This window comes from Haematobia irritans, chromosome 3 (genome assembly GCF_050003625.1).
Source record: "Haematobia irritans isolate KBUSLIRL chromosome 3, ASM5000362v1, whole genome shotgun sequence".
Lineage (NCBI taxonomy): Eukaryota > Metazoa > Arthropoda > Insecta > Diptera > Muscidae > Haematobia > Haematobia irritans.
The window spans coordinates 78900782-78928533 of NC_134399.1; the positions used below are offsets into that span (position 1 = coordinate 78900782).

Below are 27752 nucleotides of genomic sequence, written 5' to 3' on the forward strand. Positions count from 1 at the left end.
TATTGACCAACGTCTGCATTGCATATCTACCATCACGTACCAAATTTCAACAGGATCGGATCAATTGTACTCATTCAATAGCTTCCGTAGGTCAAATCTGTGGATCGGTTTATATGGAAGTTATATATAATTATGGAACGATATGGACAAATTTTTGCATTATTTTTAGAGGGCATGTTGGAGAGCATATTCTAACGCCATGTCCCAAATTTCAACCGGAAAGGATAAAATTTACAATTCCAAGGAACTCCGGAATTCAAATCTGGGGGGTTTTATATAACTATGGACCGATGTCGACAAGTTTTTGCGTAGTTGCAGCTATATATAAATATGAATCTGTGGGCTATATATAATTATGGATTATAGACCTATACTAATATCGCATACCAAATCGGATGAAATTTGCTTTTCCAAGAGGCTCCGCAAGTGAAATTTGATGATCGGTATATATGGGTGCTACACTTGACTGGAAAGTTTTTAATTGTTGTGTTATACCCTCCACCATAGGATGGGGGGTATATTAACTTTTTCATTCCGTTTGTAACACCTCGAAATATTGCTCTAAGACCCCATAAAGTATATATATTCTGGGTCGTGGTGAAATTCTGAGTCGATCTAAGCATGTCCGTCCGTCCGTCTGATGAAATCACGCTAACTTCCGAACGAAACAAGCTATCGACTTGAAACTTGGCACAAGTAGTTGTTATTGATGTAGGTCGGATGGTATTAAAAATGGGCCATATCGGTTCACTTTTACGTATAGCCCCCATATAAAAGGACCCTCAGATTTGGCTTGCGGAGCCTCTAAGAGAAGCAAATCCGATTCGGCTGAAATTTGGTACATGGTGTTGGTCTCTAACAACCATGCAAAAATTGGTCCACATCGGTCCATAATTATATATAGCCCCCATATAAACCGATCCCCAGATTTGGATTGCGGAGGCTCAAAGAGAAACAAATTTCATCCGATCCTGCTGAAATTTGGTGCATGATGTTGGTATATGGTCTCTAACAACAGTGCCAGAATTGATCCATATCGGTCCAAAACTATGTATAGCCCCCATATAAACCGTTCTCCAGATTTGACCTCCGGAGCCTCTTGGAGGAGCAAACTTCATCCGATCCGGTTCAAATTTGGAACGTGATGGTAGTATATGGCCGCTAACAACCATACCAGAAAATTTTGTTAAAATTTCATTTCTATAGAAAATTTTGTCAAAATTTTATTTCTATAGAAAATTCTGTCAAAATTTTATTTCTATGGAAAATTTTGTTAAAATTTTATTTCTATAGAAAATCTTGTTAAAATTTCATTTCTATAGAAAATTTTGTCAATTTAATATATACCACGTATGGACTTACTTACAATTTAGAAGACGGTGTTAGGAAGTTTAAGACACCTTGCCATCGGCAAGCATTACTGCAACCCAAGTAATTCGATTGTGGATGCCAGTGTATAGAAGAAGTTTCTACGCAATCCATGGTGGAGGGTACATAAGCTTCGGCCTGGCCGAACTTACGGCCGTATATACTTGTTTTGTTTCAATTAAAAAATTTGTTGAATCAATTAAATTTTTAATTGAATATTGTTTAAAACTCAATTACGACTTTAATTGGAAAAACTTTCGTGAATTTTTTTCTGTGATACAATAAAATAATGATGCAATAAATACAGTAAAATAAAGCTTACAATGATAATATACAATTCACACTCAAAAGCATGCCCTTTGAGGTAGACATCGGTAGTGAAAGGGTTAAGCAGGGGGAAGCAAAATTCAAAGAATCGTATCCTATAATTAATGAAAATAATTTAAATCCGCCTCATTCTTTTAATTAAAAATTTTAAATTGCGTGTCCTGAATTTTACGCAGCATAATTTTTCATATTTGGTCAATACACGCAAAGAAAAAAACTTTTGGAAAACGTGTACCGAAAAGGTTTTTCTTTTGTTAGAGTTTTTTGAATTATTTCGAAAATTTTAAACTTTTATCACCAAAAATATACGTTTGTTACAAAATTTTTATGTTTTCAGTAAAAAAATTATTTCTGAACCAACAACACAGACCATTTCGTTTATATCAACCACTATTCTTTTCTGACTTCAAGTCTTTAATAAGACACATTTTACAGTTTCATAGTACAAATTTAATATAGTAGTATGTAATATTGAATACCTTTTCGGAATCTTTCGAACATATCTGGAATATATGTAAAGAAAACTAAAAAAAAAACTTTTTGGTATTCGGTCGAAGCAGGCTCGAACCCAGGACCAGCCCCACGGTGCCTAACTAAATATATGTTTCTGTTAAATAAAGTTTGTTTAATCGGTTTGTGGGCTCCTCAAGTTATGCTATATAAATATAACTTATATGGATAATTGTCTATTGGTCACAGTACAAGAGTGCAAAATTTCTTTTCCAAATAGTTTCAAAGCTACAGCAGAAAAGTCTGCTAAAATAGCAAAAAGTCTACTGAAAAAACGAAAGCAGTCAGTGTTTGCTGAAATATTAAACATTATTATTTTATAAGAACAATAAACTAAGAATCCGATACGGTTGAAATTTGGTAGTATAGGTTCATCATTGTATATAGCCCCAATATAAACCGATCCCTCGATTTGACTTCCGGAACTTTTTGGAAGAGCGAATTTTATCCGATTCTGTTGAAATAAAAGTCGGAGAAGACACGATAAATTCTCTCAAACTCATATTATTTTAGCAGGTATGTCATATTTAAAGAACTCTTTGATAAAGTGTTTCCTTAGTTGTTATTCCTTATATTACATAATTGTTTAGATAATCACTTCTGTATTGAGATTATGTTGCATTAAACCCAACTCCACTCTATAACTTTTTCGTGGTTCATAATCGAACCACTAAAATAAAAATCACAAATAGCTTCTTTACAAAAAATGAATTTACTTATTTCACCAAAAAATTAAAAAAAATCAAACTAATTTCATCCATCCCCTTCACCATCAACTTCAACATCTCGAGTCATTGGTGCTTGGACTCCTATTAAATTCCCTTCCGATGGTGGCAACGAGCTCACATCAGTGGTATGCAATAACTCGGCAAATGTGTCAAATCCCCAATCACATTCATTAAGAAGTTTATCTTCACACATAACTTCATACCAGTGCAATCGTTCGGTGTTACCACCCACGGATTTATTGACATTCTTCCGACGTTGTCCACCACGATAAAGGAAATCCGAATAGCTTACATCTTGGAATGCATCTCCAACAGCTAATGAGCTGTTGATTTCCTCTTCAATTGTATGATAGGCGTCAACCTCCTGCAATATTGTATCCACCGACGATTTTATCATATCACTGCGCTGTAAATCAGGTATTTCCTGGGGATATATACGAAGACGTATAGCTGTTACTTCTTCACTAACTCGAGCCAGAACATTAGCCAATGATTCTTTTTTGGCAGCCTCATATGCCAGACGTTCCTTTTCCAAGATGGTTTCTTGTCTCAATTGTTTCTCATTGACACGCTTGCGCGTCATAAGGATTTTCAAAAGTCTTTTCAAGTTCAATTCATACCACTGGCGTCGCATTTGTTCGGTGAATGTTACATGGGCCGGAGGTGCTGCACTTCTAATGAGTATGAAGTGGAATTAGCTCTTATGTCTACTATAAATATATTTCCTCTTACCTCTTAGCTTCCTCTTCTTCTTTGGCTTTTCGCACTGCTTGTAAAACCTTTTCTTTCTCCTGTCTTTCCAGTTCTTTATGAGCATCCCGTTCGGCTTGTCGTTTGGCCTCAATAACATCCTTATTTCGTTCATAGTATTGTTCTTCCCAAGCCTGGATATCCCTTTTGCGGGATTCTTCATTGTGAATATATGTTTGAAAATCCTTTGAAGAGATTAAGGAGAGATATTTAAAATTTAGGATTTAACTCAAATAATTCACATTTACATCGATTTAAGAATCAACTCAGAGAAGTCAAGTACATACGACCGAAAGTTCGGACAGGCCAAGTCTTTAGGATTTAACTCAAATAATTCAAATTTACATCGATTTAAGAATCAACTCAGAGAAATCACGTACATATGACCAAAAGTTCGGCCAGGCCAAATCTTCTGTACCCTCCCCCCATGGATTGCATATAAAATTGTACTGCGACATGCATCAATAACACGTGTCAAGTTTCAAGCCATTAGCTTTGTTTCGTTCAAAAGTTAGTGTGATATAAACAGTCAGATGGACGAGACACACACGCTAGATCGACTTAGAATTTGACCACTATCCTATGTTGAAGGGCAGGGTACACTTATAAAGTAGAGGCTGATAGATATTTATCTTATACGGGGCAATTAATAACGTCCACCCCAGTTCAATATTAATGGATTGACAACTCTGTTGATCCAGGGATACTTAGGCTGGTAGACGAACTTTTAAGAAGAGACATATTTCTGCCACACAAGGACAAGCAAACATTCAACGGGTTTTGAACAGAGGCATTCCCCAAGGAAGAGTTCTATCACCTCTTCTTTGAAATGTTGCTATAAACAACCTTCTAGTTTCACTAGCAGAAGAATGGATAATGGTGGTGGCATACACTGATTATGTGGTAAATCCTGCAAAGACAGAACTATTCATGTACTGCAAAGAACGCAAAATTCCCACGGTTAAGCCCATCTCCTTAAGTGGTATTGAAATTCCCTTTGGTGAGTGTGCAAAATACCTTGGAGTTGTATTGGACGAAGCCGAACTTTAAGCTAAATAGAAAGGCCGAGAAAAGCCACGGTAGCCTTGCACTCGTGAAAAAGACTATAGGGAAAAAGTGGGGACTAAAACCGAAAATTGTGTATTGACTGTAAACTACAGTGATTAGAGCAATAATGGTATATGCTGTCATTGTCGGGTGGCCGGCACTTCAGCAGGCGACAAATTGCGATAAAATTCATCGAATGGCGTACTTGTGTATCTCAGGTGCATAACATACATAAAGACAAGAACAGATTCCCTTAATGTCATGCTGCATTTATTGCTTTTAAACATATTGACCAAACAATCAGCCGCAAAAATGGCTCCTCGGTTGCGGCAGATATCGCTGGGATTGAAATAAGGCACGGCGAAACCGCTTTTCAATAAAAGTTTGAAAGTTCCCAACAGTGAGGCGTGGTGCTCACAGACCCCATCCAAACAAATTAGATGGACAATCGGGTTTCGGAGTATATTCTAAAGACCTGGAACTTAAAATAGCGAACAATTACCAAATAACTGTAGAGGTTTTCGGGCCAAAATATTAGCAATAATAAAGGTGCCAAATTGGCTGAGAAGTAATATTCCAACAAATGTTAGCATTAATATATACTCAGGCAGTCGACCTGCAATAAAATCCTTGGACTCAGTGTTCCTTAATTAGCAAACGGTCACAGATTAAGTTTCAGGCTCACTTAGACTATTCAGTCCATTGTGATAAGGAACTACCTTACATATTACCGGGGGAACTAGAATTTCTGTGTATGCCTCTGGCTACCTGCAAACTCATAAAACGTGAGATCATTCCTGATATCTGCTATAACGGGTCGCTGGCTGATAGGCATGAGCTGCCATTATGTAGGTTAGGTGGCAGCCCGATGTATCAGGCTCACGTAGACTATTCAGTCCATTGTGATACCACTTTGGTGAACTTCTCTCTTATCACTGAGTGCTGCCCGATTCTATGTTAAGCTCAATGACAAGGGACCTCCTTTTTACAGCCGAATCCGAATGGCGTTCCATATTGCAGTGAAACCACTTAGAGAAGTTTTGAAACCCTCAGAAATGTTACCAGCATTACTGAGGTGGGATAATCCACCGCTGAAAAACTTTTTGGTGTTCGGTTGAAGCAGGAATCGAACCCACGACCTTGTGTATGCAAGCGGGCATGCAAACCATTGCACCACGGTGGCGTACGCGAATTTTAGGGACATATAACATAGGTTTAGATTACTGACGGACCTGAAAAACGTTAAATTAAGCAGTCTGCTAATGTTTTGGAACAATCAGGTTGGTCCAACGGAGAAAATAATTGGGTTCAGTGGTAAAAACTAGAAGTGCCTCTACACGGACGAAAAAGACTATTTTTCATATGTTTGGGTGTAAAAATTATATGTTTGGAACTCAAAGTTTTTAACACAATATTTTTAAGTGCAAGCATATAATGTTCATAAACTAGCATAACATGTTTGGAACATATATGTTAATATGGTAGAACGTATTATGTTTGGGACACAAACTGTTTGTAAATATAATATGCTTAGATGCAAACATATATTAATTTAGAAATAGCCTATAAACATATATGTGTTTGGAAAGAGAGTCCTAGAGAGAGTATGCTGCAAATAGAATAATGGAAGTAACCAATTGGATCCTTAAAAATATATCCACACAAAGAAAATTTTATTAAATTTTTTTTCTACCAGTATATGCCCTAATGTGAAACATAATATGTTTGAACAATACAAACAATATTTTGTTTGGACCAATCCTGAAAATATATAGGCTTGAAGCAAAATGTGTTTGTGGAAGCGATTTTGTTTGAGAGTGTATGTAATATGTATTTTTAGTTAATGTGGTATCAGAATGGACTAAATAGCCTAAGTGAGCCTGAAATAAATCGGGCTGCCATTCTAACCTAAGGTGGAAGCAATAATTTCTTTTGCACATACAATGCTTGGCCGTAATTCTTCCTATCAAATTCAAATATATAATTGGTTGGTTTGCTTGTGTGCGTGCAGAGTAACATACAGAGTGCTGTAGAGTGCAGGAAGAATTGAGATAAAATAAAACATATTGAAATCAGTTGGCTTATGACCCTACCTTATAAATGTACCCTGGATGGAGGGTATAAAATGTGTTAGAACCACGGTTGCCACACGAGTCAAAAATAATCCACCAAAATTTGGAGAAAATTTTGTCAAAATTTTATTTCTATAGAAAATTTTGTCAAAATATTATTTCTACAGAAAATTTTATCAACATTTTATTTCTATGAGAAATCTTGTCAAAATTTTATTTCTATAGAAAATTTTGTCAAAATGTTATTTCTATAGAAAACTTTGTCAAAATTGTATTTCTATAGAAAATTTTGTCAAAATTTTATTTCTATAAAAAATTTGTCATAATTTTATTTCTATACACTAGTAGAAAAAGTTTCGTTATATTAACGAAATGTGTCGTTAAAAGTCAGCCAATGAAACAAATTCGTTAATACAACGAATTTTTTCGTTAATATTAACGAATATTTTCATTGTATTAATGAAAATGTTCCGTTATATCAATGAGTTGGCTGACTTTTAATGAAATTTTAGTTGGCTGACTTTTAATGAAATTTTCTTTGTGTGTAGAAATTTTTGGCAAAAATTTTATTTCTATAGAAAATGTTGGCAAAAAGTTTATTTCTATAGAAAATTTTGGCAAAAATTCTATTTCTATAGAAAAATTTGTCAAAATTTTATTTCTATAGAAAGTTTTGTCAAAATTTTAGTTCTATAGAAAATTTTGTTAAAATTTTATTTCTGTAGAAATAATACATTTTAGTTGGAGAGGAATAACTTGCAAAATCTACCAAACCTCAAGAATTCTACGAATCTACCAAACAGTAAAACATCTACCAATTTTGGTAGAATTCTACCAACTGTGACAACCGTGGTTAGAACGTAAGTATGTCGATCGTTTATTAAAGAAGACATTTGGTGAATATCCCATAGTCATATTAGTGCTGGATTTGTATGCTCTGACAACAGATGCTTTACCTATGGCATTGGTAAAGAAATATACACACACTTACTATCTTTAAGAATACGTAAGCAGGGCTTTATTATTTTATGTATTTATCTTTTTTTTTCTCGTGTCACAACACACCTTAAGAATTTAGGTTACGTTACGCGCTTTACAGACAATCAGGTATTCCGTCGGCGATGACTAAATAATCGGTAAATGTGTTAACGATCCCATAAACATGTAGCAGTATCGATTATGCCTTCGGACTTAACTTATAATGTGCACAACATATGGGATATGTTAGACACGAGCACTGTCGTCCGGAATAACTGATATTCTGTAAAGCGCATTAAAAAGGTGATACAGATTTCTCTGTGATATGAGCTCTAACTTCCCATGCCCAAGAACTCAGTGTCTTTGCCGATTCCCTTAGTTCTCAGTCCGTGTTTCTATGCTGATTCAGGTATTGAATCATCTATTTCTCGATATGGTTGGCTTTATACCTATTAAAAGCATAGCTGTATATCAAGGTCTCCCCCTACTCCTCAAACTTTTTTCTGTATACACTATCAACCGACGATCCTAATTGGCAGAGATTTGCTCACAAATCTAGGTGACCGGTCAAGATTCTCACGGTCTTCCTGCCAACTTCTTGTAGTTCTTAACATACTTACATACGGTACCGTTAATATCAAATTTTGGCGAACTCAAAGTACGATACGGTCAATAAAATGGTTGATGAGTTCAACGGTAATATCGCGAAGTTGACGTTTTTCGGCAGTGCTCTATCCCCTCTCAGTAATGCTGATGACATTTCTGAACGTTTCAAAGCTTCCCTAAGTGGTTTGAACGTAATGTAAAACTCCGTTTGGACTCGGTTATAAAAAGGACATCCGTAAACATAGAACTGATTGATAAGAGAGAAGTTCACCGTCTGTGCTATTAGTCTTAAGTGCGACTAGGGCTGCCACTGTATATAACCTAACGAGGATTAGGCATTATTCCCAAGGCGTACAATGTTAAGATAACAGGTTGGCTGATAAGTCCCCGGTCTAACAAAGACAAACACATTTTTTGTCAAAATTCGTTTTTATTATTCAACATAGTTCCCTTCAAGAACGATACAATGATTATAACGACCTTCCAATTTTTTGATACCATTTTGCAGCCAAATTGTTTCCCTGCGAGCATCCTTTTGAGGTCTGAGAACAAGAAAAAGTCGCTGGGGGCCAGATCTGGAGAATACGGTGGGCGGGGAAGCAATTCGAAGCCCAATTCATGCATTTTTGCCATCGTTCTCAATGACTTGTGGCACGGTGCGTTGTCTTGGTGGAACAGCACTTTTTTCTTTTTCATATGTGGCCGTTTTGTCGCGATTTCGACCTTCAAACGCTCCAATAACGCCATATAATAGTAACTGTTGATGGTTTTTCCCTTCTCAAGATAATCGATAAAAACTATTCAATGCGCAGCCCAAAAAACAGAGGCCATTACTTTGCAGGCGGACTTTTGAGTCTTTCCACACTCCGGAGACAGTTCACCGGTTGCTGTCCACTCAGCCGACTGTCGATTGGACTCAGGAGTGTAGTGATGGAGCCATGTTTCATCCATTGGCACATATCGACGAAAAAACTTTGGTGTATTACGAGTTAACAGCTGCAAACACCACTCAGAATCATCAACACGTTGTTGTTTTTGGTCAAATGTGAGCTCGCGCGGCACCCATTTTGCACAGGGCTTTCGCATATCCAAATATCTTTAAGGCCTCTGCTATCTCGATCAACTTCATTTTACGGTCATTCAAAATCATTTTGTGGATTTTTTTGATGTTTTCGTCGGTAACCACCTCTTTTGGGCGTCCACTGCGTTCACCGTCCTTCGTGCTCATTTCACCACGCTTGAATTTTGCATACCAATCAATTATTGTTGATTTCCCTGGGGCAGAGTCCGGAAACTCATTATCAAGCCAAGTTTTTGCTTCCACCGTATTTTTTCCCTTCAGAAAACAGTATTTTATCAAAACACGAAATTCCTTTTTTCCATTTTTTTTTTCACAATAACAAAAGTTGCTTCACAAAAGACGCTCTATCTCACAAACTAATTGACTTACAGACGTCAAATTTTGACACGAATCATTTGAAGGTTGGTACTATATAAAAATAATATGCAGTTAATACTAGCGACGCCATCTAGTTATGTGTCAGACCGGGGACTTATCAGCCAACCTGTTACACTGTGAGAACTTTTCTTTCAAATTTAGCCAAAGAAATTTATCATTAATGTAATGAAACATTTTCATTAAAATAATAATGAAAAGTTTACTTAATGGCAAGGCCGTAACCAGGATTTTAATTCAGGGGGGGGTTCAACTTAAAAAAAATATTCATATAATCTCATGTGTAGAAAATTTTATTTATGCATAGGTATGTATACAATATTTTTATAATATTAAATTGAGCCGACGGGCTTTTTGGGCAGCAAATAAATCAATTACTTCTTCAGTCGGCACATTTATTCGGCGATGAACCGACATTAATGCCAATCCATTGAGTCTACTCTCGCTAGTCGAATTTCTAAGATACGTCTTTAATCTCTTCATTATTGAAAATGAAAGTTCGGATGAGTACGTAGTAACTGCAGGGATGGAAAATGCAGTACTATAGTACTTTTTTCAATACTTTTTTACCCCGGTCAGTACCGTAGTACCCCCGCGAATGTTTAGTACCTTTTGTGTAGACATTTTTGAGTCGATATCAGATTTATGGTACAATAGCTTTGACAAAATTTTATTTTTATAGAAAATTTTGTCAAAAATTTATTTCAATTGAAAATTTTGTACAAATTTTATTTCTATAGGAAATTTTTGCAAAATTTTATTTCTATAGAAAAATGTTTGCAACATTTTTTTTCTACAGATTTTTTTTTGCAAAATTTTATTTCTATAGAAAATTTTTGCAAAATTTTATTTATATAGAAAATTTTGTCAAAATTTTATTTTCTTTAAAATTTAGTCTCTTGACAATAATTTTCCAGTGAAATTTTTGTTGAAATTTAGTAAAAAGTACCTTTCCGCTCAAAAAATACCTTTTTTGGACTTTCTTTAAAATTGTATTTTCCATCCCTGAGTAACTGGCAAAGTGACCAAAATTTTTAAAAGAATATGTACGTTTGGAAATATCTCTTTATTGCACTCTCCTAGTGCTTCCATCGCTGAATTAGGCAGGTTCTTTTCGCAGGTTTTGCGCCATTTCATTTACACATGTGTGTTTGGCTGTTTCGTTGTTGTTGCTATGGCCAAACAAAGCGAGTCATGTTCACAAAAAGAACAACAAACACAAATAAAAAGCAGAAAGACATTTTCCAAAAATGAAATTTGTGGTGCGAGAACAAAAACAATTTGTTTTTTTTCGACCGTCGTTTGACGGGCTTTTCAACTAGTATTCTATGATTTGTGCAAGTTTTATATGTAAGCGTTTTTCAAAATAAAACCTCCAGCTTTTCTTCAACATCTTCGATAAGATTTTTCTATGCAGCTAAAAATATATATTTACCTATATAAAAATATTCATTCATTTCGGGGGGGATTTGATCCCCCTCATCCCCCCCCCCTGAATACGGCCTTGCTTAATGGTATGAAATACTTCATTATTTTATTTCATAAATGAAATATTTCATTTTATTTACGGACCACGTACCATATTTCACATCAGTGTATATCAATTATATAAAATAGCAACATTTCACTCACCTCCAACTCCTGTGAAAATTGATGGTAAAAACTCTTCGGTAACTTCACCATACGCAAACTGCTATTGTAGTCACCGATACCCAGTAACTTATCTGGTTCCATTGGTCTATGTTCACAGATTTGTGTTACTATGCCTCCGCCCAAAACATCGTTCAAACAAGCATCATCGTCCCGAGCTGAAAGAGAATTGATGAAAAATACATCCCTCCAATAAATCCTATAATTTGACTTACATAAAATATCCCAAACTTCAAGACTTCCATCGATTCGTGTTAAAAATAATACCGATGGCCTCGATTCACTCCATGCAACGGCAGTCAAATCATTCTGTCTTCGACGCCAAAATATTGGAGAATAATTGTAATCTTCCTTCCAAACTGCAACTACATTGCGGCCAATGGAAACAAACAACCAAGAAAAAAAGGGATTTCTTTTCAACGAAATGATGGGTCCATCGTGAACACGAGCAAAATTTACCGACGTTGTTATGGGTTCTCGACCTTCAGACTCGGCATAGAGACCTTGCCAGGAAATTCTTTCTATTCTTCCATAAAATGATGATACAATACAAGATTGTCGCACTTCTTCGGAATCCTGCGATACCAATTGAACACGATAATTGTAGAGATGTTTTCTATCCCCGACTAAGTCCACAGGGCAACACGCGAAGGTTGGAGTATCGGCCACAACGGCAGTAAGAGGTTCATTAAAGGCCACAGTAAAAATTGGTACTAACACTTTGCCCTTATGACTTGACTCGCTTTGTGTCAGAGCTTTTGGTAAATCACGTCTTATTGTCGATGCAGCCTTCTTACCCACTTGACCCTCAAGATTCCAAAACGCTATAGTACCATCTAACGAGCATGTCAGGAAGAAACAATTTGTGGCTTTGGCATTTTTATCCATATTCAATTTGCCAAAGGAATTAACCGAACAGTGATTACCCAACCACTGTATAGCCATTATATGACCCTTTTGGGATTTATCTAGACGGGATATGGTGGCTGGTGAGACCAACATTTGCTCATCGATTTGTATGGTCCATTTCAGAAATTCGTTAATAAGCATTCTATAACGAATTTGAGACGATGAAAGCATTTCTGTAGAATCCAAAGTTTCGGCACGATTTTGTAAATCCCATAAAATGACTTGTCCATTACTGGCTCCACCCAATAGAACATTCGAATCGTAGGGACAAAACGATAAGGTGGTAATCTCCAATGGGGATTCAAACTCCAATTTATAGTTAAGATTATCATCAAAACTCCACATCAATATGGGATTGGATTGTAGGACTACGCGTTGTATTAAATCATTTTTAGCATCAACTGTTAAAGGGAAAATGTACAAATTAAAGTGAATTTATATTTAAAGATTCGGACCACATGGTGAAAATTAGAACTACAAAATATCTATGACGACAATATAACAAAAAAAAAACTAGTCCCATCTCTGCCAGCATTTCAATGTTCGATTTATCATAATCGCTACCATACTCTTAAGTGGCACTATAACAATCGCCATCAGTGATGGGCAAATGTACCAAAAAAATTTAACACTAACAAAAATTGAACCCTCTTCTTCACTAAAGTCAATTTAACTTTATTTTAGTTCATGAAATTATTATGTTTGGAGAAAGTTTGTTTTACTCTAAAAAATTTTACGTACGTTAGTTAAATTAAGTAAAAACGGGAAAATATTATACACAAATGAAGCATAAAGATTTACTAAATTTGTACTTCTAACAAAATAATACATTATTTCTTTAAATTTTACTACAAATGCGCCCATCTTGAACTTCTTGAGATTCTTGCAATTTTGTACTCCAATTTTTTCTTTCAAACTACAAAATTTTCTTTAACAAGTTGAAAAAAAAAATAATTATGTCTAATAAATTTTCTTGAATTTGCCAAAAAATATTATACTGTTTAATTAAAATTTTCAAAAAATAATCTAAATTTTCTAAACATAACAAAAAATTTTCTTCGTGATGGGTTCACAGTTTTTTCATTGTGGTGGAGATTCTCAGAAGTGCCGTCAAATTCAAAAAATATTGGCAGCGTATTGAAATAATAAGCATTTAAATTTTTTCTTACCTGATTCTAAAGTAGCTGCTGTACTAAATGTATAGGAGGTAACAATAAGACCAGCTAATGTAGGGTACCAATCATAACCACATACATATCGTTCCTGACTTTTGGATATATTAGCAAAACAAAGTGTTTCCTCCAAAGTCGGTGTAGTATGATGCATCATGTGAGTCTTGGATATTAGCGGATAATCGTTTCTAAAAAATAGAATAAAATTATAATCGATTACATGATGTATAGAAGGAACCTTCTACCCGAAATCTTTTCAATCTAAATATAGTTGATTTAAAAATTTATTGGTTTCTTCTGGCACTTTAAATAATTTGTTAATTGGTTCAATTAAAAGTTGAATTAATTTTGGCCGAAAAACTCATTTTTTAATTGAAGCAGTCAATTATTTATTGTATTAGTATACTAATTACTATAGTAATCAGTGTTGCCAAAAGTAGGGGAAATTCCCTACATGTAGGTTTTTTTCTAATTTTTAGCGTTTGTAGGGAGTAGGGGCCGACTTTTTCAAATACGCCAGAACGTAGGGAATTTTTTCCCTCAACAACATTTTCAATAACTTATGTGTTTTGGTGGTCATGGTGAAGGAAAAATAGTCAAATACGCCGACGCTTTTTGCTAGCTTTTTCATTTAGGTCGTCGCCAATACTTAAGTTCGAAGCTGGCAACGTATGATCTTCGACGACATATGGTAACATAATAAGTCGTTACAAAATACAAATAACTTCACAAATTGAAGAAGAAGAAAAAAAACACATTAAGGCCGGTACTATGTTCATTCTTGCGAAAAATTTTTATGGAAACCATTATTTCGCACATAGAAAGCGGCGTTTTTTAGGTAGCTTGGAGCGCTATTTTACAGGGAGCGATATTGGATTAAGTTGGTGGTTGTTGCTTGTTTTTACAAAATAACATTTTATTTTTCCTTGGGCAATTGATCTGCTATTCCTTTGATCCTTTGTATTTCTGCTATTCCTTTGATCCTTTGTAATTCATCTATGTTATCTGATGAAGAAAACATCAAACAAATTAAAGAATTCGAAGCTGTGGACATTGTTCAGTTTTGGACAAAAATATTTAAATTAAAAGATTTCAATGGAAAATTTATGTTTCCAAATCTATCAAAATTGGCCACAGCAATACTATCGTTACCTCATGCAAATGCAGACGCAGAAAGAATTTTTTCTACAGTAACTGATGTTCGGACCAAAAAACGCAACAAATTATCGCACACCCTCCTGAATTCTATATGTATTCTAAGATCATATATGCAATCCAACAGCATAGACTGTATGAGTTTCAAATGCGAGACTACGCATCTAAAAAAACACAATTCCTCTAAGGAACTATATAAGCTTTGATATTAATTTTTATTTACATGACTGAATACAAAGTACAAATTTAATTTTACGTTATATACATTGTAGTTTTATATGTTACATTGTATTTTCATATAATAAATAAATTAAATATAACGAAAAATATTGTAGGGGAAACTGTAGGGAGAAAATTTTGGGGATGTAGGGGAAAGTAGGGATTTTTTTTCTGCCTTGTAGGGTAAACTGAAAATTTTTTTGGCAACACTGATAGTAATATTTTTCTTTTTATACCCACGACCATATAACCGCCACCCATATAAACCGACCTCCCGATTCGGGGTCTTAGGCTTATAGAAACCGAAATTTTTATCCATTTTGTCTGAAATTGGAAATCTAGAGGTATATTAGGTTCACAAATAGGTGTGCCGAAAATGGGGTGTACCGGTCCATGTTTTGGTATAGCCCCCATATAGACCGATCTCCCGATTTTACTTCTTGGGCGTCTAGAAACTGTATTTTCTATCCAATTTGCCTGAAATTAGAAATCTACAGTATTTTAGGTTCACAAATAGGTGTGCCGAAAATGGGGTGTACCGCTACATGTTTTGGTATAGCCCCCATATAGACCGATCTCCCGATTTTACTTCATGGGCTTCTAGAAACTGTATTTTCTATCCGATTTGCCTCAAATTGGAAATATTGAGGTATTTTAGGACCACATTTAGGTCGAGAATGGGGTGTATCGGTCCATGTTGTTTGTATAGCCCCCATATAGACCGATCTCCCGGACACAATTTTGTAATCAAAGTCCAGGTCGCAGTCTTAGTACATTCGACTTCAACTTTGGCACAAGTTTATGTTTTGGGTCAGAGCAGAACCCTATGTATTTTGGAAAAAATCGGTTCAGACTTATGGCGTTTTCTTTTCTTGTAAAAAATGCGCACTTTTTTTGCATTTTGGCCGGAAAATGTACTTTTTAGTTTCTTTTCTAAAAAACAGGCAAAAGTGCGAAAAGGCTTCGAATTCTGTTTTGAAAATAGTGCCACGCATAGAGGCAAATTACGGGCATTTTCAGCACTGCCAACAAACGAGAGTGCTGCGATCGCCCTGTTTCCTTCTTTGAATTCTTTTCTGCCCGCTGAAATGATAGTATTTTTTTAGGTTGCTGGTAACATTTTAAAAATGCGCATTCTGTACAGGCACACCCAGAAAAAAGTGACCCCTTCTTTAAGTTAAAATGAACTCATTGTGAAGAAAGTTGAACTTCGTATAGCGCCAAAGACATTTTTATTTGTTTGAACGATGTGATTTTCGTAGAAATTAGGAATAATGCATTCCATATATTAGTTAACATTTTCCTATATTTATATACCACTATACTACAGAATGAAAAAATTTAACTAATTTGAATTCATATATGGAATGATTTTATTGAAATTTTTTCATTCATTTCGACAAATCTTTCACATTTGTGGTAAAATTTTTACTTCATAATTAGAACTGCTTTCCTTCGTTTTTAAATACAATTTTATTTATTTCTATAAGCAATTTTATCTTCAATAAAAGACATGTTTTATTAATATATTGAATATATTTATTAAGAATCAACAGCATCGAATCTCTTTGAAATATTAGTTTATTAATCCACTACATCCAATTTCCGTGTGATATTATCAACTGTAAAACGCACTTTTTCTTCTTCTTGTACTTTTCACTTTTAATAAGTTGCTGCCTAACGATTTTGACCTCCTTTTACAATTTCAATACCTACAAATATAAAAAATCATAAAACATTTTTGTTGCAAAAGGTTAGCGTCACTGAATATTACCTGATATTTGAAGATTCCAAAATGAAGACAAATGAAAGGGTTGTTATTCTGCTGGTGTTTTCTTTCTTTATACACTATCACGAACATTGATAGATTTATTTTAAAAAAACGAAAATTTTTCTCACTAATTTAAAATAACAAATATTTTATATATTTTATTTGTTATTTATTATATTATTTTACCATATTATTTTTTAACAATCTCTCCGTATACCAAAACAACGCGATTCCAACTAAAAAAACAACCGACGCGCAAATATATCGATTACACCCACGCGCAAACACATCGATTACGATGACAGGTATCGATTACAGGTAGACAATAGAAATTTAGGAAAATTTCCTATATTCTAACAAGTGTGTTTCCTTAAGTTTTGAAAGGATTGCATACTTCTTAGTACGAATGAACTAAAATATTTTTCTATACCAAGTGTTGTTCGTATGTATGAAAAACTTTCTATTATAAAGGAAGTCGCAATTATCATTTTATAAGAAATTTTACTAATTTTGAGGAAACTTGGTTTTAGTTCGGTTTTTGTTTATTTTTACGAATGCTTTGTTATCGGTGAATAAAATTTTCTTTTTCAGTTGTAAATTCTTATACCCAGCGAAGAAAATACTATGAGTAAAATTCCATGCCTTATTCTAGTTAATGAACTATTCCTAACTGCTTACAGTTTAGGATTTTTTTACTGAAACGAGTAAATTTTATTATTTTTCACAAAAATTTACCTTAATGGAAATAAAATGGATAAACTATATTGATGAAAATTTTTTCCTTTAGTTTCGAAGGCACTTTTTTCTGGGTGCAAAATGACGGCAAAGCACTTTTTTCAGAAAACACCATTAGATATAGATATGTTAAGCTCAATGAAAAAGGAGGTCCCTTGTCATTGAGCTTAACATGGAATCGGGTAGCACTCAGTAATAAGAGAGAAGTTCACCACTGTGGTAAAGGGTGATACGGTGATACAAAATTTGGTCAATATAAACTTGACGTATTTCTTTCAATTTTGCATTTAAAAAACCTGAACACCCCCTCATTTTGAAGGTGTGTGTGTGTAGAATGTTGCTCCTATTTTGATTTTGGAATTCACTCTTCAGTTGTCAAAATGCCGTCCAAGCAAGAAGAGCAGCGTATCAAAATTTTGCTCGCGCATCGCGAAAATCCGAGCTACTCGCACGCAAAGCTGGCAAAATCGCTAAAAGTTGCCAAATCAACCGTTACAAATGTAATTAAAGTGATTGGGGAACGTTTGTCGACAGCCAGGAAGTCTGGATCGGGGGGAAATCGAAAACCGGAAGCCGCTGAGACGACAAAGAGAGTTGCCGGTAGTTTCAAGCGAAACCCTAACCTCTCTCTCCGAGATGCCGCAAAAAAGCTGGGTGTATCGTCTACAACCGTGCATCGAGCCGGACTATCGACTTTCAAGAAGGTAGTGACTCCAAATCGCGATGATAAACAAAATACGACGGCCAAAGCGCGATCCCGGAGGCTGTACACGACGATGCTGACAAAGTTTGACTGCGTGGTAACGTCAAAGCCGACTACAAACAGCTTCCGGGACAGGAGTTTTATACGGCAAAAGGAAGGGGAAAGGTAGCAGATATTGTCAAGCACATAAAACTGTCAAAGTTCGCAAAGAAATATCTGGTTTGGCAAGCCATCTGTTCCTGTGGCTTGAAAAGCAGCATTTTCATAGCTTCCGGGACTGTCAACCAAGAAATTTACGTGAAAGAGTGTTTGAATAAACGTCTGCTGCCTTTCCTGAAGAAACACGGTTGTTCCGTACTGTTTTGGCCGGATTTGGCATCTTGCCATTACGGTAAAAAGGCCGTCAACAACGTGCAGGTGTTTCCCAAGGACAAGAACCCTCCCAACACGCCAGAGCTCCGCCCAATTGAGAAATGCTGGGCTATTGTCAAGCAGAACCTAAAGAAGACCAAAACAAGTATATACAGCACTAAGTTCGGCCGGGCCGAATCTTAAATACCCACCACCATGAACCAAATGTTAGGGTTTCCTTTGAAATTTCAGGAGGGCTTGAGGACTTCCCGAAGATAAATTTAAAGATTTCACCTATGAGGACTATATCAGATTCTGGATTTATAAGAACCATTTTTGTTTGAGTTTTAGAGGAATCATTAACATCTCTTGTAAGTGTGCAAGAAAATTATAAAATAACGTCTTGATTTGAAATCTTAAATCTGTAGAAGTAAAATCTGGAAATTTTACATTGAGTTTCAAGAAATTTTCATGATCAGTGCGCCTTCTACACCCTCAATAAGTGAAGTCGGTCTATATGGAGGCATTACCAAATGGACCGATAAAAACTTAATCCGATACACGTTTTTGTGAGCCTAAAATACCAGAATATTTACAATTTCAGGCAAATCAGATAAAAACTACGGTTTCTAGAAACCCAAGGAGTTAAATCGGGAGATCGTTCTTATGGGGGCTATACTAAAATATGGACCGATACTCACCGTTTTCGGCACACCTCTTTATGACCCGAAAATACCTCTAGATTTCCAATTTCAGGCAAATAGGATAAAAACTTCGGATTCTAGAAGCCCAAGAAGTAAAATCGGGAAATCGGTCTATATGGGGGCTATACCAAAATACGGACCGATACCCACCATTTTCGGCACACCTATTTATGATCCTAAAATACCTCTAGATTTCCAATTTCAGACAAATTGGATAAAAACTACGGTTTCTATAAGCCCAAGACCCCAAATCGGGAGATCGTTTTATATGGGGACCATACCAAAACATGGACCGATACTCACAATTTTTGGCACACATATTTGTGGTCCTACAATACCTCTAGATTTCCAATTTCAGGTAAATTGAATAAAAACTGCGGTTTCTATAAGCCCAAGAAGTAAAATCGGGAGATCGGTCTATATGGGGGCCCTACCAAAATATGGACCGATACTCACAATTTTTGGCACACGTATATGTGGTCCTACAATACCTCTAGATTTCCAATTTCAGGTAAATTGAATAAAAACTGCGGTTTCTATAAGCCCAAGACCCCAAATCGGGAGGACGTTTTATATGAGGACCATACCAAAACATGGACCGATACTCACAGTTTTTGGCACACGTATTTGTGTTCCTACAATACCGCTAGATTTCCAATTTCAGGCAAATTGAATAAAAATTGCGGTTTCTATAAGCCCAAGACCCCAAATCGGGAGATCGTTTTATATGGGGACCATACCAAAACATGGACCGATACTCACAATTTTCGACAAAATGGTATTTTGACCATTTTTGTCGAAAATCAGAAAAACTATATATGGGAGCTATATCTAAATCTGAACCAATTTCAACCAAATTTGGCACGCTTAGCAACAATGCAAATTATACTCCCTGTGCAAAATTTCAACTAAATCGGAGTTAAAAATTGGCCTCTGTGGTCATATGAGTGTAAATCGGGCGAATGCTATATATGGGAGCTATATCTAAATCTGAACCGATTTCAAACAAATTTGGCACGCATAGCTACAATGCTAATTCTACTCCCTGTGCAAAATTTCAACTAAATCGGACCAAAAAATTGGCCTCTGTGGTCATATGAGTGTAAATCGGGCGAAAGCTATATATGGGAGCTATATCTAAATCTGAACCGATTTCAACCAAATTTTGCACGCATAGCTACAATGCTAATTCTACTTCCTGTGCCAAATTTCAACCAAATTGGGGTAAAACTCTGGCTTCTGGGACCGTATTAGTCCATATCGGGCGAAAGATATATATGGGAGCTATATCTAAATCTGAACCGATTTCAATAAAATTTGGCACACTTGACTATAGTACTAATTGCTCTTCTTGTGCAAAATTTTAAGTAAATTAGGGTAAAACTTTGGCTTCTGGGGCCATATAAGTCCATATCGGACGAAATATATATATGGGAGCTATATCTAAATCTGAACCGATTTCTTCCAAAATCAATAGGGATCTATTCTGAGCCAAAATACATACTTGTGCCAAATTTGAAGTCGATTGGACTAAAACTGCGTCCTAGACTTTGATTACAAAAATGTGTTCACGGACAGACGGACATCGCTATATCGACTCAAGAGCCCACCCTGAGCATTTTTGCCAAAGACACCATGTGTCTATCTCGTCTCCTTCTGGGTGTTGCAAACATATGCACTAACTTATAATACCCTGTTCCACAGTGTGGAGCAGGGTATAAAAATATGGGAAACATTTTAATCTGAAGCAATTTTAAGGAAACTTTCCAAAAGTTTATTTATGATTTATCGCTCGATATATATGTATTAGAAGTTTAGGAAAATTAGAGTCAATTGTGCAACTTTTCGACTAAACAGTGGCGATTTTACAAGGAAAATGTTGGTATTTTGACCATTTTTCTCGAAATCAGAACAAGTATATACGGCCGTAAGTTCGGCCAGGCCGAATCTTATGTACCCTCCACTATGGATTGCGTAGGAACTTCTATCGAATTACTTGGGTTGCGATAACACTTGCCGATGGCAAGGTATCGTAAAACTTTTTAGCACTGTCTTCTAAATTGTAAGTTAGCCCATACGGGGTATATATTAAACAAAAAAAGGCCGATTAAATACGTATATAATCTAGTTTGACAAAATTTTCTATAGAAATAAAAATTTGACAAAATTTTCTATAGAAATAAAAACTTGACAAAATTTTCTATAGAAATAAAATGTTGACAAAATTTGCTATGGAAGTAAAATGTTGACAAAATGTTCTATAGCAATACAATTTTGACAAAATTTTGTAAAGAAATAAAATGTTGACAAAATTTTCTACAGAAATAAATTTTTTACAAAATTTTCTATAGAAATAAAATTTTGACAAACATTTCTATAGAAATAAACTTTTGACAAAACTTTCTATAGAAATGAAATTTTAACAAAACTTTCTATAGTAATAAAATTTGACAAAATTTTCTATGGAAATAAAGTTTAGGTAGATTACAAAATTTTCTATAGAAATAAAATTTTGACAAAATTTTCTATGGAAATAAAATTTTGACAAACATTTGTATAGAAATAAACTGTTGACAAAACTTTCTATAGAAATGAAATTTTGACAAAACTTTCTATAGTAATAAAATTTGACAAAATTTTCTATGGAAATAAAGTTTTGGTAGATTATTTTTGGCGATATGGACCAATTTTTGTGTAATAAGTCATCGGCTATATATAACTAAAGACCGATATGGACCAATTTTTACATGGCTGTTAGAGGCCATATATTGACAAAATGTACCAAATTTCAACCGTATCGGATGACTTTTGCTCCTCCAAGAGGTTCCGGACGTCAAATCTGGGGACGGTTTATATGGGAACTATATATAATTATGGACCTATATGGACCAATTTTTGCACGGTTGTTAGAGACCACATACTAACACCATGTACCAAATTTCAACTGGATCGGATGAATTTTGCTCTTCCAAGAGGCTCCGGAGGTCAAATCTGGGGATCGGTTTATATGGGAGCTATATATAATTATGGACGGATATGGACCAATTTTTGCGTGGTTGTTAGAGACCGTATACTAAGACCACGTACCAAATTTCAACCGGATCGGATGAATTTTGCTGCTCCGGGAGGCTCCCAAAGCCAAATTTGGGGATCGGTTTATATGGGGGCTATACGTAAACGTGGTCCGATATGGCCCATTTTCAATACCATCCGACCTACATCAATAACAACTACTTGTGCCAAGTTTCAAGTCGATAGCTTGTTTCGTTCGGAAGTTAGCGTGATTTCCACAGACGGACGGACAGCCGGACAGACGGACAGACGGACGGACGGACAGACGGACGGACGGACGGACATGCTTAGATCGACTCAGAATTTCACCACGACCCAGAATATATATACTTTATGGGGTCTTAGAGCAATACTTCGATGTGTTACAAACGGAATGACAAAGTTAATATACGCCCATCCTATGGTGGAGGGTATAAAAACATATATATGGGAGCTATATCTAAATCTGAACCGATTTCAACCAAATTTGGCACGCATAGCAACAATGCTAATTCTACTCCCTGTGCAAAATGTCAACTACATCGGAGTTAAAAATTGGCCTATGTGGTCATATGAGTGTAAATCGGGCGAAAGCTATATATGGGAGATATATCTAAATCTGAACCGACTTCAACCAAATTTGGCACGCATAGCTACAATGCTAATTCTACTCCCTGTGCAAAATTTCAACCAAATTGGCGTAAAACTCTGGCTTCTGGGACCGTATTAGTCCATATCGGGCGAAAGATATATATGGGAGCTATATCTAAATCTGAACCGATTTCAATAAAATTTGGCACACATGACTATAGTACTAATTGTTCTTCTTGTGCAAAATTTTAAGCAAATTAGGGTAAAACTCTGGATTCTGGGGCCATATAAGTCCATATCGGGCGAAATATATATATGGGAGCTATATCTAAATCTGAACCGATTTCTTCCAAAAACAATAGGGATCTATTCTGAGCCAAAACACATACTTGTGCCAAATTTGAAGTCGATTGTTCACGGACAGACGGACAGATGGACATCGCTATATCGAGTCAAGAGCCCACCCTGAGCATTTTTGCCAAAGACACCATGTGTCTATCTCGTCTCCTTCTGGGTGTTGCAAACATATGCACTAACTTATAATACCCTGTTCCACAGTGTGGCGCAGGGTATATTTATGGATTTTTTAAATTGTTAATTAAAGATTTTGGAATATTTGGAATAGCCAATATTTGAATCAAACTAAAATCACTAAGTCAGTTAAGAAAGCGATTGAAATAGTTACGTTTTAATTTAAAAGTAATTGAATTTTGCAATCAACATCAATTACATTTTTATTTAAAAATTAATTGAAATTTGAAATCAGTTAATTTTTTAATCAAATATGATTTTCATGCTCAATTAAAACACTGAATGATACTATCACTCTCGTGATTGAAGACATTTCAATAAAAAATTAAGTAGAGCAAATAATTTCGTTATTGAATCAGAAAAAAATTCTGTGTATGGAAATTATAAGAAAATTACTTCATCTAAAGGTAAAATAATTACTAATAAATAAATAAATAAATAATTGATTACATCATTTAAAAAATTAATTGAGTGGCAAAAATCAATTAACTTTTTATTTTAACCAATTAAAAGATTAATTAATTCCATTTCCACCGTGGTGCAATGGTTATCATGCCCGCCTTGCATACACAAGGTCGTGGGTTCGATTCCTGCTACGACCGAACACCAAAAAGTTTTTCAACGGTGGATTATCCCACCTCAGTAATGCTGGTGACATTTCTGAGGGTTTCAAAGCTTCTCTAAGTGGTTTCACTGGAATGTGGAACGCCGTTCGGACTCGGCTATAAAAAGGAGGTCCCTTGTCATTGAGCTTAACATGGAATCGGGCAGCACTCAGTTATAAGAGAGAAGTTCACCACTGTGGTATCACAATGGACTGAATAGTCTAAGTGAGCCTGATACATCGGGCTGTCACATAACCTAACCTAACCTACCCTAGTGTAAATAATAGCAGTTTGGTCGTTTTGGTGTATACATATAGGAGTCGAAACAATTTTATGATGAAATATGGTCTTTCATGATATAACTCACCGATACATATCAATTTGGTTAAACTCTAAAGTCTTCAATAGAAATTCGATTCTATCAGAGACATCTGGTGGAGGTTTTGGAGGCTTCGGTGGTTCAGGCGTAACGGCTCTACTAGCTGGCTTTTTCTCCTCTTCATCTTCAGTCACAGGATCAAGGCAATCCTCTGGAAAGGGCAGAAATTTTAAAAAACGTACTTCTTCCGTAAGGTTAATCTCACCATCCTCATTGATTTCATATAAATACTGAGCCCATGCATTTGTGGGAAATGTTGGATCCGTTTGTTGTTCTATATCTATGCGAGGCATAGCAGATTGTATGCCAACTGTTATACGGCGACGGGCTACATTTTCAAAGTTGGCGCTATCCGGAGGCACCAATTCCACATAGCCATCTCTCACATCCTTTGTGAAGCGAAATGTGAATTGTTTATCCGCTGGTATATTTAAGGGATAAACACTTTGGATTTCCACATCCACTGGTTCGTGGTAACGTTGTGATATCGTCAAATTAACCTCATCCTCACTACCAAGTGAAACCCATGCTCTAGGCATTCTCTGCAAACGCTTATTTATTAGTGAACTCTCATAGGTTTCCATATTGCGAATAATGGCCAAGGCTAATTTTGCATCGGCCGGATCCACATACATGACAAATGGGTCACCAGGCGGAGGATCTTCGGCATCTTGAGTGAGAAGTGGAACATAACCCATTAGTACATGATTATCGGCATCATATCCCTGAAAAGCATCATAATACATTTGTCCATTGGGCAATTCATCGAGAAGATTATCTCTTAAACTACGAAAGGGTATTTGTTTCCAAGGAAATTCTTGTGTGACATTAACACCCACTACCATATTCAAACGTTTCTGGTTGGAATCCCTAAAAACAGACTATTATACAGATACAATAATACATTAATTAAATATACTCTACAATATCATGATTTCCTGACAGCTGGGAAGTGATAGAAGCGCATCCCATGCCTTGGCTATGTCAAAAGGTTCCATTGGTTCCGTATCATTTGTAGGAGCTTTCCAGTTTAGTATATTACTATTGATTCTTAGAAATCTGTAAATAATAATGTGAAGATAGATTTATTTTATCCTTTTAATACCAATATTATAGTACTTTGTTCTTTCATCTTCTTTTTCTTCTTTGGGCTCTTCCTCCATTTGTGGTGTATCTGTCATATTTATTTCTGTTTTTTAATTTGCTTATTTACAATTGTTTGAGAGCTATTGTTTTTATTTCAAAAAAAAAATATTAAACAACATTTATTGCCTTGCCAACCAAATATTTAAATATCCGGTTCCGCTACCGAACATCTGAGTGCTCTCCTGTATTGAGAGTTGAAAATGTTAACGTTGTATGTAGATGGCTCTGTCTGCTATTTTTGAACCAATAAACACAAACATTTGAAAAATGCTAAAATTCAACAATTTTTCAAACGTTGTTTCAAAAAATTATGGTAATATTCACGCTGAGAAAATCGCGAACTCAATTCAACGCATTACCAAGAATTTCTCAAATGTAATCCTCACATTGAAATTAATCGCCACTCCGTTAGGCTTTAACTGCCAGTTAGCAGAAAGTAAATTGAAAATACCTACTCTCCAGTTAACTTTAACTGAAAATTTTTCGTCAGTTAAGGTCCTTACTGGCATATGGAATATATATGCAAGATGACAGCTTCGTCCATAATACGGTTTAAAAGTTGGTTAGTTAACGGAACACTAACGGAGCTTTATGAAAATGGGGGTAAAACTTAACATTGTTGCGAATAGTTTTTAACCAAACCATATTTTTAATTCTTCGCTTTTTTCGAAAAAAGTTTAAACGTTCATAATTATATGGGTGTACGCACAATAAATATAAGCATGGCGCAGAAACGTAAAAATAAGTTAACTAATAACGGCCATTTTCATGTAGCTCCGTTAAGGTTGAATTGCACACCATGCGTCAATCCGTGCGTTGACGGAAGGGTTGATTTTTTCTGTTTGCGGCAGACTATTCGAGGTTTTGATTTCAAAGAGAAATTTCAACTCTTCAATCATTGGACGCATTGTACGCATTGAACGCATGGTATGTAAAGGTTGAATTACACACCATGCGTCAATCCGTGCGTTGATGGAAGGGTTGATTTTTTTCTGTTTGCGGCAGACTATTCGAGCTTTTGATTTCAAAGAGAAATGTCAACTCTTCAATCATCGGACGCATTGTACGCATTGAACGCATGGTATGTAATTCTACCTTAATTCTACCTTTAGGTTTTAACTGCCAGTTAAAAGAAAGGAAAATGGAAATATCTTTTCTCCGGTTAACTTTAACTGAAAAATGTTCAGCAGTTAAGTTTCTAACTGGCATATGGCAGATATGTAGTTTAAAAGTTCGGAGCTTCAGGAAAATGGGGGAAATTTTAACATTTTCTGTTTCTATGGGCTGCTTTGCTTTTGACGGTAAACAAATTTGTTGTTTCTATTAGGGCTGTCGCACGGGATAAATCCCGTCCCGAAATCCCGGGATTTTCGGGACGGGATTAATCCCGAATCTTGGGATTTTTTATTTTGAATTACGGCATTTTTCGGGATTCCGAAAAAATAATTAAAATTTTGTTAAATTTGTGGCTTTTTGGCATTATTTATTAATAAATTGAGTCTACATTCAGTGCAAACGACCCTTAGATTTTATACCCAAAAAAGCACAATTCATCAAAAATGGGGAATAAATATAAATTCTTTAAAATGGATTATTAAAGAAAAGTAATCGTGAAGAATGGAAATTTTAGCGGCTAAACTCGAACTTAATACCCATCTTTAAGATAGCGATATGAATTTGCTTTCTTCGTCAAAATTTTTTGTTGTTCTTTTCTTGTTGAGTTGGACTAGGTGTTCGTTAAGTATTATAGCAATTTGAAATTGCTTTTTAATTTACTCTTATGTTCTTTTGTTAATAAAATTGAATTAAACCAAATTGATTTAATTTTTTGGCGCTGTAGATCGTTATTTCTTAAAATATTTAAAAAATACCGAACATTTTGGAATCTCGAAAAAAATCCTATATATTAAAATCCCGAATCCCGGGATTTATAAAAATCGATTCCAATGACATCTCTAGTTGCTTCCAGGTTTGTATATAGAAATATAAGTTTGTTTATGAAGCGACAATTACGCTTTTCTATGTGTGTTCGTAAAAAGAAAGTCGCTTTAAAGCAATGAAAAAAGCTAAAGCATGCTTTTTTTCATTGTGTTTCGGCTTTTAGAATTAATTTTGAGCAATAGCAATTCACAATATAACGAATTAAGCTGATGAAGGGATATAAATTAAACTGACGATGCAAAACACATTTTCATTCAGTTTTTTGTTTTTTTTTTTTTGGAAACTGTCCCTTGTAGA

At 35.4% G+C, this 27752-nt stretch overlaps 1 protein-coding gene across 1 annotated transcript; it reads right to left on the bottom strand.

Annotated features, from left to right (window-relative positions):
* Positions 1–2894: 2894 nt before the first annotated feature.
* On the bottom strand, positions 2895–25613 carry mmm (missing minor mitochondria). Its single transcript, XM_075301303.1, has 9 exons — positions 25488–25613; positions 25293–25427; positions 24574–25238; positions 24357–24519; positions 13571–13761; positions 11708–12802; positions 11475–11650; positions 3666–3868; positions 2895–3607 (listed from the first exon to the last, which is right to left on the bottom strand). Exons 1-9 carry the CDS (start codon positions 25547–25549, stop codon positions 2959–2961), a joined length of 3339 nt encoding a protein of 1112 aa, XP_075157418.1. The 5' UTR covers positions 25550–25613; the 3' UTR covers positions 2895–2958.
* Between the last annotated feature and the right edge of the window lie 2139 nt (positions 25614–27752).

Bases quoted from the DNA above. Each gene is read 5' to 3' on its own strand.
- mmm (XM_075301303.1), bottom strand. From the start codon at position 25,549: ATGACAGATACACCACAAATGGAGGAAGAGCCCAAAGAAGAAAAAGAA. The intron at 24,520-24,573 runs GTGAGATTAACC...TGCCCTTTCCAG, and splicing joins ATATGAAATCAATGAGGATG to AGGATTGCCTTGATCCTGTG. The intron at 13,762-24,356 runs GTGAGTTATATC...TCTATTTTTTAG, and splicing joins AACCAAATTGATATGTATCG to AAACGATTATCCGCTAATAT.